The sequence below is a fragment of the Gossypium hirsutum genome, chromosome A05 (assembly GCF_007990345.1).
Source record: "Gossypium hirsutum isolate 1008001.06 chromosome A05, Gossypium_hirsutum_v2.1, whole genome shotgun sequence".
Taxonomy (NCBI): Eukaryota; Viridiplantae; Streptophyta; class Magnoliopsida; order Malvales; family Malvaceae; genus Gossypium; species Gossypium hirsutum.
This window is the reverse complement of record NC_053428.1, coordinates 26,814,430-26,831,839: the sequence shown is the minus strand read 5'-3', so window position 1 is coordinate 26,831,839 and position 17,410 is coordinate 26,814,430. Positions and strand designations below refer to the sequence as shown.

The 17,410-nt window shown below is 29.5% G+C and overlaps 2 protein-coding genes across 2 annotated transcripts; both read left to right on the top strand.

The window, feature by feature from the left end:
- Positions 1-1,052: 1,052 nt before the first annotated feature.
- LOC107914089 (light-harvesting complex-like protein OHP2, chloroplastic) lies at positions 1,053-2,527 on the top strand. Its single transcript, XM_016842834.2, has 2 exons — positions 1,053-1,686; positions 2,231-2,527. The coding sequence occupies exons 1-2, from the start codon at positions 1,244-1,246 to the stop codon at positions 2,343-2,345; spliced, it is 558 nt and encodes a 185-aa protein (XP_016698323.2). The 5' UTR covers positions 1,053-1,243; the 3' UTR covers positions 2,346-2,527.
- Positions 2,528-7,886: 5,359 nt separating this feature from the next.
- LOC121229173 (protein NRT1/ PTR FAMILY 5.4) lies at positions 7,887-8,730 on the top strand. The gene is made up of 3 exons (XM_041112611.1): positions 7,887-7,972; positions 8,037-8,257; positions 8,353-8,730. Exons 1-3 carry the CDS (start codon positions 7,891-7,893, stop codon positions 8,728-8,730), a joined length of 681 nt encoding a protein of 226 aa, XP_040968545.1. The 5' UTR covers positions 7,887-7,890.
- The last annotated feature ends 8,680 nt before the right edge of the window (positions 8,731-17,410 follow it).

Genomic DNA, 17,410 nt, shown 5'->3' with positions numbered 1-17,410 from the left:
CCAAAGGAATCTCCAAACACAAACCCAAGATTTATTTAGAAAAAAAAATTCTGAATTCTAACAAAATCAAATCCAATAAAAAGAATTACAAAGTTAAAAGGGCCAAAACATCCCAAGAACTTCAACAAAAATAAATTTGGATTTAGTATGGTGGAGACTCCTGAAACGAAGGGCGACAACAGGGGCAATGGACCTTGAACCCCCAAAATTGGTAAATTAGCTTATAATACCTTTTAATTTTGTGAAATCACAAATTATTTTAATGATTTGTTCCCTAAACCAATTTTCTAGTTTCAACCTTTCTTGAAATAATTAACAAAAGAAAAACAGAGAATTTTGATTCTTCAATAATTTGGTTAAATAATTTTTTTAGGTGTGTGAACGACTCTCACATTGGGGTTTGAGTTTTTATTATTATTATCTAAGTTAATTTTTGAATTTGGTAATTGTTATTATTGTGAGGGTTTGAATTAGACAATTGTTCTCACATTAGAGCTTAAACTTTTTTTTTCATATGTTAGTCTTTGAACTTCATAATAACTCTTACATTAGGATCTGAACTTGACAATTATTTTCAAATTTAAAGACTAAAAAAAATTTAAGCCTAAATATAAAAGTAATTACCAAGTTCAAGCTCCAAAAAGTGATTTGATCCCTAATAATTTTCAAATACTAAACCCCCCATTTTCTAATATTCATCTCATTTAAAAAAATTAAACTAAATAATTATAATATTTAGTATACTATCAATGTAATTTTTTTGTTTCACAATTAAAGTTTAAAGATTAACAAGTTTCTTATAGAGTTCAATAAAATATTTAAAAAATAAATATTTAAAAAAATATATACATCATAATTTTTTAATACAACTTATAAAATAAAAAAGTATATATAATACCTATGTATCAAATATTTGTTATTTTCATGGAAATTGTGTGCTCATTTTTAAGAATATGCGTTAAACATATTTATATTTTATATTATTTATTTCATACTATTTTATATCATGTATTTATAATAATAATAAATAATAATAATTTTATTCTATGTAATGGTCTCATGTCGAAATGGACAGGTACACATACATTCAAAGCCATCTGTCCGTTGAAACTTGGCGATGCCTTATCCACACTCCCCACTTCTAAGTTCTGACACAAATCGTAACCCTGTAAGATCATAAAAAGTACACACAAAAATCCCCAGAGTTTAGATAAACCAAAGAAAAAACAACCACCTAATACTAATGTCTATGGCAACCTCAATTTCATGTCTGAAAATCCCAAACCCTTCTTCTGCTTCACCTCCATGTTCCTCGTCAGCCTCATCTTCGACCAGTTGTAGATTGTCTGTACCACCCAAGCCTTATATTGTGACGATAAGGAGTTCTCAAACTGAGGGTCCTTTGAGAAGACCTGTGGCACCTTCTCCATCACCTCCTTTGAAACCCGTCCCACCTTCTTCTCCCTCCGCTTCTCCTCCGCCAGAACCGACACCTCCTTCTTCTTCTTCCCCTCCGTCTCCGCCGCGTTCAGCGGCAGCTGTTGGGGACCAGAATGTGATCACTTTGGAGTTTCAGAGACAAAAGGCAAAGGAGCTGCAAGAATACTTTAAGCAGAAGAAGCTTGAGGAATCTAGTCAAGGGCCTTTCTTTGGGTTCCTTGGGAAGAATGAGATTGCTAATGGAAGGTAAATGGAATTATTATTTATGCCTTTTATTTTTACCCTTAATTTTGCTTTGTCTTAATTAAGAACTGAGTGAACAACAATTACTTTGGTGCGGATATGATATTTGCCATCTTATGGATGTTTTGAGATTTGGGGTGTGTGGATATGGATTTTATCAACCATATTCTTGAAATTTGATTTCAAAACCTTATAAATCTGTTTGATAACTTTAGGAGAATAGCCATAGCCATAGCATATGAGTTATGAGCACATTGCTTGATATTGAGAGAATAGTTCATAGAACAGAAGTCTCCACTAATAACGGATTTTGATTGAAGCAATCAAATATCTTCCTTGGAAGAAGATATATATATATTATATGTATGTATGTACATGCCAACACAGACACACTCTAAAACTTGAACTTTCTTTTCACATTTTTAAGCATTATTCTGTTTAGTTTGTTATTGCATTTAACTTGTTCTAAAACCCTTATCCTGGCTGCTTGTAATGACATAAAAATACTTACTGTTTGTAATTGATTTTGGGGATGTTGGTGTTGCAGATGGGCAATGTTTGGTTTTGCTGTTGGGATGTTAACCGAGTATGCAACAGGCTCGGATTTTGTCGATCAAGTAAAGATCATGCTCTCGAATTTCGGGATAATAGATTTGGAATGACTCTTTTTCTTGTATACCACAATGCTGCTGCTATTCATACTTTATGATTTCTGTAAGTTATATCCAATGTTTTGTCTGCAACTTGTTGAGCAAGTTGTTTGCCATTCTTGCTGCTTCACCAATCAATTATAACAAGCTGTATCTCAACAATTTGCTTGGATTTCAAGTCATCAAGTTCTTCATTTTTATGTTTGTAGCTTTTTTCTGCTGAATATTAGCCACCTTGCTTGTAATTTTAGTTATGAATTGGTACATGAATGAGCACATTTCATCACGTTTACACCACATTAAATCAGTTAGTGAGCCCTCTGATTGTGGCATTAATTTGATTATGAAGTAATTAAGTTTTTATAACATTTTGAATAGCTTCTTATGATAAAATGTAAAAAGGCTAGGAGAAACTAGTTAATTCGATAGGTTAAAGAAAGTTTTGGACTGAACCCGAGTGTTTGGTTCATTGGCCAAGGATGTTCACAGCTATCGTGAGTTCAAGTTGGAGAAATTGCCTGCTAGTGTTGTGGCAGGATACGTTAATATATATATAATAAACAAGTTTCAACTCAGTGGGAAAAAAAGGGCTGAGTAGCACCAGAGGAAATAGGTACAAGTTACCATAATGAATGGTAAACTTCACAATAGACATAAATTACACATCAAATAGACGTAAAAAATGTTTCTTAAATAACTTATTTTACAGAAAAAATAAAATCCATATGATTAGAGGAAAAGGCGAAAAAAAAAATTTGCAGCATAGCATCATAATCAATGGTCCGTCATAGAAGGCCAAAAATAGCAATGTCATGCAACAAGTTGGCAAATTTAAAAATCTATTGTGAAAATTTTGAATCAATGCCTCGGGGTGCTTGCTTCCAACAGGCAAAAAAGATCACACAGTTGTAGAACTATTTCAAAAGTTCACAAAGTTTGTTGAACAGCTAAATATCATGATCCATAGTTGAAGTTGTAGGATGTAGGAGATTATAAGATAAAAATGTAGGGTTGATTGAATCCTTACATATCAATGTCTACCAAATATGATAGATTCAGGTTTAGGTCCTGTTGCTCAGGGTTAAGGGTAGCAGCAGCAGTTTAGAAGGTGTGAGGAAGGAGGATCCTCCCTTCCCAATTGCTCTCTGACAGATGAGACAAGTTAGCCAACTCAGATAGCTAACACCCTTCCTGTGGGCTCAGTATCATGACTTGGCAACATCCTATTGGACAGTTTTTATTTTTCTATATTCTATGATGAAGCCCCTCTTAAGTTCTGTTTGTCACACGTTATCTTGCACTGCAGCTTCTAAATTCTAAAATGGCAAAAGTGCTAGTGGTTCAAATATTCCAATCTTAACTCTTCAGTTTTTCCCATGGAAGTATTAAGGGGATTGCACTCTCAAGTTTCAGCTATTTGTACAGCAATGACAAGCACAATTCAATGATCAGGGTTTCTAGTTTCACTATTATTTCCCTGTCTGACTGGAAAAAGCAAGACAACAAAGAATGAACCCGACAAAGAACAAGAAGAAAGGAGATTCTTCTTATTTCACTCACAAAGCAAAATTCAAACGATGCTTATGGTTGACGGATGGCCTAAATGGTTCATTGATGATATCATAAAACACATGACATCATCGATGCATGTGTTGCAAACAATTTTGTCAGCAAAGGAAGTGCTGGAAAGAAAGAAAGAAAGAAAAAAAAAAAGATTCACTAAAATCTTTGATGCTCTCATTCTCTGCTAGCTTGGCTAGCTAGAGTGTTGAATAATCTAAACTGGACAAGACCAAGTTGGTTGTTTTATATGATCTGAGTTGCTTTTTACCACACTTGATCCAAGTAACAAGAATTTATTGAAGGTTGATGATATTATTGCCCTTAATTCTGTGAGCAGGCGAGCAGCTGATGCAAGTATAACTTGAAAAATTGTCAATTCTATGGTAAGAAAATGATACAAGAGATAGTTGACTTGAAGAAGGTCCGGTTTGAAATATCAGATCCTGGGAGTGTGAAATTTATGGCACAATAAATAATGATATTACAGAAGTTGGATCATCCCAATGTAGTGAAGCTTGAGGGACTACAGATAATGGAGCACAAAAGTGAAGAAGTTCCGGTTTGAAATATCAGATCCAGGGAGAGTGAAATTTATGGCACAATAAATAATGATATTACTGAAGTTGGATCATCCCAATGTAGTGAAGCTTGAGGGTGTATTGATAATGTAGGACAAATTTAATGTCAATATTAACCGAGTTAAGACTAAATTTAGAATTATAATAATAATTTTATATATTAATACTATTATTTAAGTTAATAATTAAATTAATGTTATGAATTAATTGGCTGTCATTTTGGATAAAAATGACTAAAGAAGGTGCTTTTGTACAAAGTTGCATTACTATGTGGGTGTTTTTGTCCTTTTATATTCTTATACAAAATCAATAATTTAACACAATAAGATTAGAAACCTAATAAGTTATTATTATTTTCTTTTGATAGTTAGGGGTAGAGGTGGGGATGTTAAGGATTTAACCCAAGTTCTTATGCCGAAATACAAATGCTCTTGCCATTAGGCCAAGAGTTATACTATTTATACTATACAAACATGAATTCTAATTATTATATCATACAAACAAGAATTCTAATCCTACTATATAGCACGATAAGTAACATTAAACAATACGAAAAATTATTTGGTACACTATTAGTAGAGTTTTTAGACTCTAAAAATAGAGTCAAATGGATTAATAAGTGTCTTATAGGGGTATAGTAAAATATTAAAAAAATATTAAAAAATACAAATACATACAATATGGTAGTTAATTGCTTAGCAAAGGCTGCAGAAAGAATGGACATTGACGTTCATTGTTGGTCTCAACCTCTTGATTTTGCTCTAAATGCACTACATAAAGATCTCAACGAATTATCTAATGTTCTTTTTTAAAAAATATATATATTTTTAATGAAATTTTTAAAAAAAAACTACCTTAAATACTAATCCAAAACAATGAAATAAGTAACATAAAATAATGCAAATATACGAATGGGTTAAACCCTGCCTACAACAAATTTTAGATGCCAAATTTATTTAAATATACTTTAAATATTATTATGATAAAAAAAATGATAATATGTGGCATATTGTAAATTATTTTAACAATATCAATTAGATAAAATGAAAAATTAAAATATGAACAATACATAAATATATAAATGTGTGATGTGTCCATCTACATAAAATAAATCAGTATTATGACTATGGATGAAAAGAATAAGAATAATATAAAAAATTAAGATTAAGCAATATTTTTATAAAAAAATAACAATTATTGATGAAATAGTAAAAGTGTATCTTCAAAAATATAAAAATGTAAGTAATATTGTTAATTAAATTTTGGTTGTAGAGTTTCACGCATTCGAGTTCAAATGTTTTAGAAGATCTTCGATAATTAATTTGATATCATGATTAGGAGTCTTATGAGAGGGGTAAGGTCTTCCTTAAAAAAAATACATTTTTACCTTTAAAATATATAAAATTATAAATTAATAATGATAAAATTATATTTTAATTCATCAAAATGATTTAATGTTTATTTAATTTTTTAAAAATTATAAAATAATAATTAATATAATGATAAAAATATATTTAAACTCTTATTAAAATTTATAACTTAACTTTTAACCTTAAAAATAATTAATTATAAACTTCTTAAAATACAAACAAATATATAACAAGTATTTTTTGAATTAAAAGATATTAGTGGGTAACTCTTTGTTTCCCTTGTCTATACATTAACTCAATGATAGTATTTACTGTTTTAAATATAACCTACTTCGAGACATACCAATTACTCTTATTGGAAAATATTGTGAAAACTGTTATCCACCTATCTCTACATAGTGACCGCCGCTTAAAGTGTGGATGATAATAGGCCACGCCAACCGGGACAGCAGGGCTTGAAGTGAATGTCTCGGAGAAAAATAGAAAGAAATTTGCCGACATTGTACCAACTACCAATGTGAAATGACAAATTTTCCGTTTTTTATTTTCACTTGTTTTCTTATGTACAAATGTCGGTTTGACTCGTCTACTTCATTTCAATGTCATTAAACGAGAAGTTATGTTTGCCCATGTGTCTTTATGGATTATTATCATGTGTATTAGGCTATTAGCAATCAAGTTTTGGGTTAAATAATTGTTATCGGTTGATTTATTTATTTAAAGAGGTAAAATAGTTTTATTCTCAAAGTTTAATTTACTTGTTTGATATATTTTGTATTTCTTTAGTAGTTGTATAAATAAATAAAAATTATAAACCTATATTAATCATAAGTAAGTTGCATTTAACTTCCTGAGTTATTTTATATTATTAAGCACGTCCATATATTATATTTAAAAGGAGAAAGATCTATTCATACATATTTTTTTTATTTCTTAAGATTAATATTTTAATAATCTAATTATCATGTTTCATTCTTATAAATTATGCATATCAAATTAATTATAAGTTACATTTTTAATTTTATATTTTATATTAAAATTTTTTTAACTATATAATAAATATTAATATATATAATAATCTAGATTAATCAGTTAGATATTCTCACCCATTTAAAATTATAAAATTTAATTAAAATACCGAATACAATTGAGGGAGGAAAATGATTATAATTGTTATATATTATTATTATTATGGGAGGAAATATAATTATAATTTTTGTTCGGAAACAATATTTTTGTTTAAAGAGTGTAGAGTTGTTTATAAACCGAGTCACATCAAAAGTGAGAAGGTTTAGGCAAAAATATAGGCCCGAAAAATGAGTTTGAACAAAAATCAAGCCTATTTTCTAAATGGATCAGGCCTTGAGTAAGCTTTATGGGCCTATCCCGACCCAAATTTGTAAAAAAAATATTGCTACTTTTTTTTTACTTTTTTCATTGTTTTGCTATTATTTTACTATTATATTACTATTATTTTGTTGTTATTATTTGAATATTATATATTTATTATTTTATTATTAATTTTGTTACTATTTTAGAGACATTTGTTTGTCAAGTTGCACTTATCTTAGTGCTATTTAAATTTTTTTTAAAAATAATTTGTCTAAAAATATTTATTTTAATTTTTTTATTATATTTAATATTAAATATTTTTAAATTTATTTTTATATAAAAAATAATATAAAAATATTAATACAAACAAAATAAATTAAAGTTTTAATATTTTTATTTAAGTAAAATTAAAATAAAATTTTAATCTCATTTTTTGAATCACATCAAGAAAACAGTCCTACCCAGTCCACCTTGTACAACTCTAAAAGAGTGGATGTATTAAATATGGTTCCGTTACTTCCGTACATGTTACGCAAATAATGTTATTCTAAAAACCGGGCTCCACCAGTCACAGGCATGCACTAACAAGGTAGATTCTCGTTTGGTTCATTGCGGCCGGTAGTAATATTTTTCCACGGTAGGGGTTACTATAAATATAATAATACAAGTTAAATGATTATAAACACATGCAAAAATTCAGATTCAGTAGCTAAAATGTTGTTGGAGATGGCTCAAGAAGTATCCAACTGGGCGTCTTATTATATTTGTTTCTCCAAAGCTGCTTTATTCATCTCAGGTAATTTTAGCCGTTTTAGTTCATTTGCTAAAATGAGTTGATAAGTTTCATACACGAAATGCAGGTTTAGTTTTCAGTCATGCGTTTGTAGAGCATGCATTTTTTTTCATGCTGATAACTTTCATCACAAGCAATTGGAAAAGCTACCGTCTCCCAATAGCTGCCGCCATTGTCAATGCCCAAGAAGGCGCATCACTACTCGTTGCAGCTATCGTCGCTTATGTAGCAGACGAATGTTTGGGTCGATTCAAGGCCGTTGGTTACACCACTGCAGCTTTCATCACTGTGAGTAGGGACGTTTATTCATCACTAGAAAGCTAGCTTTTCAGCTGTCATACGATAGTATAAAGGAACTAATTCGATACTCTTAATAATTACAGGGATTAGTGATATTATGTTTTGAGTATAAAGACAGTAGAATATTTTACGTGGCACTGCTACTTGTAACCCTGGGGAAGGGTGGACGAAGTCCAACTCTGAAAGCATTTCTCAAAGATCAGTTTGGTCGGAACCAGAACTCCCAAGTGGCAGAGGCAGAGTATCAGAACCGGAAAAGGGCCGAGGCTCGACACCAGTTTTGGTGGTGTACTGCTTGGTTTCTTGGTGCCCTCATTAGTACTATAGTAATTTCAATCTCAAGCCGTCTATCTATCCTGATTTCATCAATAATAACTGGAGCGGCTTCTTTGTTCTTTGTGCAAGGCATCAGGTGTTACAGCAAAGAACCACCCGAAAAAAAATTACATCACAGATCATGAACAGCTGGAGAAGATTAGTCCCCATTTGGATAACACTCCTCGTCTATTGTCTGGTGGAGGCAGCAGGCACCACATTCTTCCTCGAACAAAGTGACTATCTGGAAAATAGAATCGGCAACGGTTTCAGAATTCCTCTCATTTATTTCTCAGTCCTAAATTCCTTAACAACCTTCGTAACTGCGGGGTTGGTTGATTTTGTAACCTCAAAGTTGTGTAACAAAAACCAACGAAAGCGTGCTTTTGTCGTGAGAATTACACTCGGAATGCTTGTTTCGTTTTTGTGTTGCATAACAGCTTGGAAGGTGGAGGTTTGCAGATTGAAGTTAATCAAAGAATATGGGATCCCCAAAAGCGAAGATGAGCAGATTCCGATGAGTATCTTGGTGGTTGACTCCTCAGTATTTACTGTTAGGAATCATGGGAGGACTTGTTGAGGCAGGGATGGAGGGTTGTTTCTATAACCTCGTCCCGGGATCCATGAAAGTTTACGAGTTACCGTTCAAAGAAATCGTGATGGGAATGGGGAAATTTCTTAGTATATTAACCAGATTTGCTTTCAGAGGGTGGTTTGGTGACGAAAGTAGCACAAGTCATCTGGACAGATATTTTCTGATGCTGGCGATGATAAGCTTAGGTTCATTGGCTTTCTTTAGTGTCGCTGCATACGCATGTTATAGGAAGATAGCTCCAGAAGAGGATGTGGTGGGTAGTAATATGGAAATGGAAGAGGGTCTGGCACAAGCAACTCCTGCATCCTCCTCCGGTGAACCCTTGGGAAACCCATCCTCAGCTAAACAGCTAATTACCCAGGAATTCTCCACTAAAAGGTTACTGAAAGGAGCCTCATCGCCTCCTTATTTCCCTTTACATGGTGATTCAATGGCTACTAATGGTTGGAATGATGTTGGGAGGAAATCATTGAGGAACCGAAGTTTCGGGAATCGGGTCCAAAAGAGGGGGGGTAATAGCAGATCCAATTAACTGCAATACTTGAAACTCAACAGTGGATTCAAATACATACGCAGGTGGAGTAGTATTATAGCAGTCGTTATTATTTGCAAGCAAAATGGGTGGAGTTGAGATCTTTTACAAATTTTATGTTAGTATTTATTTTAGAGTCGACCATGTATTGGTTTTGTTTTGTACGGGTTTAGACGTAATTTCTCTTAAATAGGTGATTGCTAAAGGTGTTCCCAAATGTCTCCAATTAGATGGAAACTCAATTTACTCTCTTGCAATATGATTGATGGAGAAAAGGGTACGGGAAAGAGATAAAGAGTTGACACGTAAAAAATGCTTACCTGAAGGGATGAGACGTAAAAATTGTTTATTAGGGGGATATCTAATAAATTTTCCTTTATTTACCCTTTCAAGTGGGGTTGTGCAAATTTCGGGTAAAACCGAATGTTGATTAATAAGTTTTTGAAAGTTCTGTTAACGCTTAATTCGGTTTAAAATCGGTCAATTAATTTAGTTAACTGAATTTAATAAATAATATTATAATATATAAGTATTCGGTAGGTTTGATTAATTTTTTAGAAATATAAATTAATTAGTCGGTTAAGTCAATTAATTTTTTATATATTTTATATTTGTTTTAACCAAAAATAAATATATATATATAAATTTTGATTAATTCGGTTCAGTTAATTTTTTTAAAAAAAATTTAATTCGATTAAGGGTTAAGAGTTTCAAAAGGTCAATTAATTCGATTAATGATAATTCAGGTCGATTAACCAATTGAACACACCTACTTACGTGTAATTGTCATTAAGTATTTGTTAATGAATATTGAATTATTGATTGCAAATTTGTAATTTATAATTTAGTTTTAAATACATTTATAATTAACTTTCACACCTCTATAATGAAAATTCAAGTTTTGAAAAATCTACAGCCGCCGTACATGGTTAAGTAAAGTCAAGGAGCACATTGAATGCATTTAAGTGAAATTTACTATTATTATCCCTATGATGTCATATATATATATTATTTTATTTTCCAAAAAGAAGCAAAAAAAATACAGAAAAATATTAAAATACCAAAACTTTAACAAAAATCATAGTGTGAAGTTTTCGAGTTTCTTTCAGATCAAGAGCACGAACGCAATATCTTTGATGTTTGAAGCATAAGAAAAATATGTTTATAGAAAACCTTGAATCCCAAGACAGAATCGAAATTGTAAAACAATGTCTTGGTAAAAACTTTTGAGAATTATAAAGACCTGCAAAATCACACACAAAAAGAACCGATCAGACAAAATTATTGTCAACCAAAACAGAGACCATTGTCATCAAAATACTAATCGGTTACACACACAAAGATCCCAAAACACCAAATGCATATTTCAAGTGCTATTGTGTTTCTTTAAGCATATTTCAAGTGCTATTGTGTTTCTTGAAGGCTTGCATGTCGATTTTTTGGGGCCGTAAGGAAGCCACCATATCCCTAGATCCGGAGAACCCAAAAAAAATAATGAAAAAAGATTGATTTTTTTTTTTTAAGTGTCGAAGCTGTTTTTTTTTTTAAGAAAGAAAGATCTTTGTTTCGTTTCAATTTTCTAGAAAAAGGAAAAGTTACTTGAAATTTTTTTACCAACCACCGTCCACCGCCGTTGAAAACCGGAGAACATTGGGTTCTCCGGCAGCGGATGCTTGCCGAAAAAGGGAAGGATAGAAGATAAAGAAGAGAGAAAAGGTGGACTTTTGAAAAATGGGAATAATATCGTAATCTATAATGTGTATTATATATCTACATATAACAACACAAGTTGGAAAAAAAAAAACTTAAGAATAATTTTTATTGGGTTTTTAACCCAAATAAATTTTTTTAAAAATTAAATAATCAAATAGTTTGTTAACTGAATTATATAAAAAAAATAGTATATTTTTTGGATCGTGTATATCTAATGGGCGTAATATATTTTTTATATTAAAATATTTTTTTTATTTTTTAAATAAAATATTATTATTTTATTTTTATTAAAAATATAAAAATATTTTTTATAATTATTTTAAAATTAATTTGTTAGTAATTTAGAATTACGTTATAAATTGTTGTGTTTGTAATTATTTTAAAATTAATTTATTACTAATTTAAGATTATGTTATAAATTGTTGTGTTTAGTTTAGTATTTGGTGAGTTTTTAGTAATCTAAAATTATTTTGTTAAATATTTTGTTAGTAATTTATTATAAATTGTTGTGTTTTGTGAGTTTTTAGTAATGTAAATTTTTTAAAAATAATTTTATTGTTATTTTATTAGTAGTTTATGATTAGCTTATAAATTGTTTGTGTTATAGTTATTTATTTTGTTAGTAATTATGGGATTAGCTTACAAATTGTTAGTGTTTAGTATAGGTTTTTGTGATTTTTTAGTAATATATATTTAAAAAAATAATTTTATAGCTATTTTGTTAGTAATTTATGATTAGGTTATATAAATTGTTAGAATTTAATTTAGTGTTTTGTGATTTTTTTAATGTAACTTTTATATAATGTAATTTTATTTGATTTTTATTTATTTGATAATTTTTATTGATTTATTAAAATGTGAGTTTTTTACCTAAATAAATTAAAAAAAATAAATACTCAAATAGGGGAAAAATAAAGCACCAGCCCGCCTGTGAGTCCCACCAGTCGTGCCTATCTGACAGGCTCAACTAGTCGCGCCTGTCAGATAGGCGTCACCTACCCATACCATTTCCGTATCTCTACATGGGTTATATACTGACCCGGGAAAAATATTTTATTATAAAATAAAACAAAAAATAATATTTTATTTTTTAAAAAAATCATTTTAATATAAAAAAGGCTTTGCGCCTGTTAGATAGGCTTGGCAAAAAAAATACAATTTTTGTATATAATCCAACTGACAACCTATTTGGGTATTTAATTTTTTTTAATTTATTTGGGTAAAAAACCTTTTTTTATTTTATCATATTACTAAATTTGTAATATATAATTTAGAATTATTAGTTAAAAAGTTTAAATAAAATAGAAATTGAAATAATTATATATTTAAAAAATTATAATTTAATAGAAGTTCTAATAATTAAACATTTAAAATAATTAAATTATAATTATAACAATTAATTATTGAATAAAACTTTAAGTATAAAATATAAGAGTAAAAAGTTATGATAAATTAAAATTAAAATTAAAATTTATCATTATTAGTTAAAAATTTTAACATAAATAAAGTTGTGCTACTTTTTATCTTTTTAAATTGTGTTAATTTTATTGATGTAAAATAGAGTTAATTTTATTGATGTAAAATAGAGTTTGAATAGAATTTGAAGTAAATTAATTATCACTTATTTAATATTAGAGTTAATTATGTTAATTACTTATTATTTTGAATAGTGTTACTTTGCATTAATTACATAAAATAAAACTATATTGTGGGTTGAATATGTTAGAAATGTTTAAATAAATACAATCATGATTTCGTCCAACAACTGAGATAATAGAGGAGAAGATTCTAATGAAGATCAAATCACCAAGAAAATCCATCTCAAAGAGTTAAAGGATGAGACTATTGTGAACATGGTGGTGGATTTGGTAAACTAATGCCTATATGTCAATTCTTTTTAATTAGGGTTTTACGCTGGTTTTAAAATCAATTAGGGATTTAGGTCGATTTAACTAGAAAGCTCGTCCAACTAGACGCGCTTTCCAGCTAATGGTCAGATTCCAACAGCTTTTTGAACGTTGTCGCCAACAGTAAAAATAAATAAATACACCCAATGGTAACTTTTTTTTACCCTATAAATAGCTCTCAAATTTTATTTTTTTCATTCACATCTTTCTCTCAACTCTCTCAATTCTCTAAAACCCTCTCAAGCCTTTCAACTAACTCTCTTGTTTTTAATATTTTTCTGTAATAGCCCAAATTTTAGCTATGTCGGAAATAGTGGTTTGAGACCACCAAATTTGAAAAATGAACTCGTAGATTATATTATTTAATATTTATGATCCAAATATAGCTTTTAAAAGATTTTTGAAATAGTAAATTGTGTTTTATAAATATTTATTTGGTCAAAAAATAAAAAAATATCGAGACCTCGGTTTTATAAACCTAGCCATAAATATTTTATAACTATTTATGAAGTGTCAATAAGGTAGTATTAAAATTTTGTTAGAAAATTTTGACGTTTGGGTGATTAATTAAATAAAAAGAACTAAATTGAAAAATGTGTAAAAGTTGCTAGAAGGATTAAATAGCTCAATTGTCAAATGAGGAAGGATCTAAAGTGAAAATAAGCCTAAAGGAGATACTTTTGAGCGGGACAAGCAGAGAAAAATCAGGAAAATTGAGGAAATAAAGGCAAAATGAAAAAATAACAAAATTTACTAAATAAAAAGGGGACTAGAATAGAATATCTAGAATTCTCTTCATTTTCATCAGCTGAAAAATAGCCATGGAAAAGGTTCAAGCTGGTTTTCATACTCTAGCTTCATGTAAGTTTAATTCTTACTTTCTCCTTGAAATTTCTAAGATTTTGGACCTTTACAATTGGGTCCAACTTACTATGTCATTAGTTTTTGATTCCATGGCTAATTTTTAAAGTTTCTATGGATGAGTGCCGGAAGCATATGATGAATAAATATATAATTGAAGCTTTAATTTTTATGTATGATGATTTTATCAAGTAAAATTGATGGAAATTGATTTTAGGACCTAATTATGAAAGAGTTTGGAATTAAGGTCTAGTGCTAAAGTTCTAATTTTCAGGGGTTATGAAGTAGTTTAAAATGATAGACTAAAATATTAATTGAGAAAAAAATTAGCTCAATTGAGGGGTTAATTGAGCAAGGACTGAATTGTATGAACTGTGAAATTTGGAGTAAAATGGAAATCAACATTTTGTATTAAAACTGTTTTGGACAGCAGCAGTAGTCTAACTTTGAAAAATCACCAAAAATTATAGAAATTGAATTAGAGGATGAATAAAATATGAAATTAAATCTTATTGAATCTAGTTTCTTATAGAAGAAACGATGTAAACAATGGAATTGTGAATCATGAGATATAATAAATTTTATGAGACAATGTCAAAAGGATTTTGGGTTCCCTTGTTATGATTTTGGAAAATCATCAAAAATTGAAGAAAAACAATTAGGGTCTTAAATTTATAAGTTTAGAATCTTGAATGAGTTTATTTTCAAGAAAAATAAACAAGAACATTATTTGAATCCCAAACGAGGAGATAATTATTTTTTAGTGAAGAAGGGTTGGAACTGTCAGATAACAGAACAGGGGTGAATTTAAAGAATAAACTGTACTTATTGGTTAAACCAAAAATTCTTAAAATTTTATGGTAAGAACATATATGAGTATAGTTTCAAGAAAAATTAGTGGATCTTAATTCGGAGTTCTTTAGCTCAAGATAAAAATAGTTTAGTGACTATGACACAGATGGATAGCTTGAATATTCATATAAGTAAATAGTAAAAATTATAGATAATGTTACTTACAAGTGCGTTATGTACATTAAGGATGTGGAATGGAGAGGAGGAGGAGGAAAATATGTGAGTCACTTATGCATAAATTGATCACATGCTCGATTATATTTGGTAAATGTTAAACTTTGTTAAAATGAAAAATGTTATAAATTCATGTTTGAATTAAATGTTATATATGTTAAAGAATAATTTGAATATTTGATATTGCCTAATAAATGAATATTCGGTATTGCTTAGTTTAAGTCAAGCCAAATATAAAAAAAAATGTTATAAGTGGAATATGTGTAAAAGAATGTGGTAAGTATTTTCATGGTTATTATTGAGCTCATTCACATGAATCTGTCATTTGAAATTGTGATAGACAAGAAGAAATAGTGAATGGCATGCTTATGTATGGTTATATGTATTTATCTGAAACACAAGAAAATGATGGTTATATATTTGATATATGGAGACATGAGACTATGATATATGAACATGGAATATATTTTATAAATGTGTTCATTCATCATTATAGAATTGTGCAACTCAAGTGTACTATTTGTATAAAGATAGTATTTCAAATGATTTGATGAGTAAAGCTCCAATGTGAGATAGTCTGAAATCAAAACAAATTGTTATGAAATCGTATTTGAAATACATAGATATGATTGTAATAAGTTATGTGAATAAATGATGTGTAAAAGTATTTGCATATGAGAAATTTAATGAAAGTTGAGCCCATACATGTTTCTTGATATTTATATGAATTATATGACTAACAATGTGATAAGAATAGGTATTATGGCTTATAATCAATTCAAATAATTATGCTTTGCATAATTATGTTGAATATAGAGAAGCCGTAAGTTAATTATCATGTTATACAAATTTATTAAATATTACATGTTTACTTTGTTTTACTTTTTCCCCTAATTAATAATGATTCGATAAGCTCCGGTAATGCCTCATACCCTGTTCCGATGATGGATACAGGTGGGGGATGTTACATTTTCAATATTCTTGTTTTTAATTATCTCATTTTTATTCATTTAAATCGATTTCTTATGAATGACCGCCTTCCTAATCCGCTTTGACGACAAGTATATTTTCGCTGCCCAATTAGCAATGGTAAGACCAAAATTTAAATTTCGTTAATTTCAATAATATTAAATTTAATTTTTTATTATAATTATTATAACACCCCAACCCGTATCCCTCGCCAAAATCGGGTTACGGAGCATTACCGGAGTTTACAGATCAAATAGCCAGAAATTTCAAACATTTCATATCGTCAAAACATCATTTTAATCCAAATTATAAACATATCAAATCCAAATCAATTTGCTTAGTTCATGAGCACTTAAACATAAAATTAAATTCACATGCACCTATCTAGATTTAGTTCAATTTACCATGCTATAATATGGCTTCAAAAACAAACACATATTTATATGTATAAAACCAACCAAAATTAAACTTATAACCTCATTTACAATCAAACCACAAAATAACTATTATTTAGACACCCTAGGTACATGCTGACACAAAGGATAAACATCACCACATTTGAGTTCGGGGTCATTGTTGGATGCTGAATCGGCAATCAAAAGTTAAGTACCTAACTTGCGCATCGGAAACAAAACCGTACGCTGAGTAAAAACTCAGTGGTATTTCTATAATCCGAGTATTTAAAGACAAGAAATTTCAAATATGCTATTGAAATATAAACACATATTATTATTTAAGTATTCAACAACCACATCATATTTCATTTGTTTCACAGTATCTCAATTCTCATACTTGCTATATAAATAGCTTTTCACACCATATTCATTTCATGAGTATGTAACTCATATATTCCATATATTTGCAACATATTTCACATTATATTTTCAATTCGCTATTTCACTTCCATTTCTTATACCATGCCATTTCAATATCAATTATAAAACTTTATTATTCATTTACCCCTACTAACACGACTCGGACTCGAACGGATACACAAATCCAACCAAAACATACCAATTTGGCACCTAGTGTCTCATTGGATAATTCGAAGTAAAAATTTGACACCTAATGTCTCATCGGCTAAACCGAAGTAAATTGACACCCAATGCCTCATCGAATTAATATGAAGTAATAAAATTGAAACCTAGTGTCTCATCGACTTGATGTCGAAGAATTCCTGAACTCTTCCAATCCTATGGCATACCATCTATACCCGACTCAGC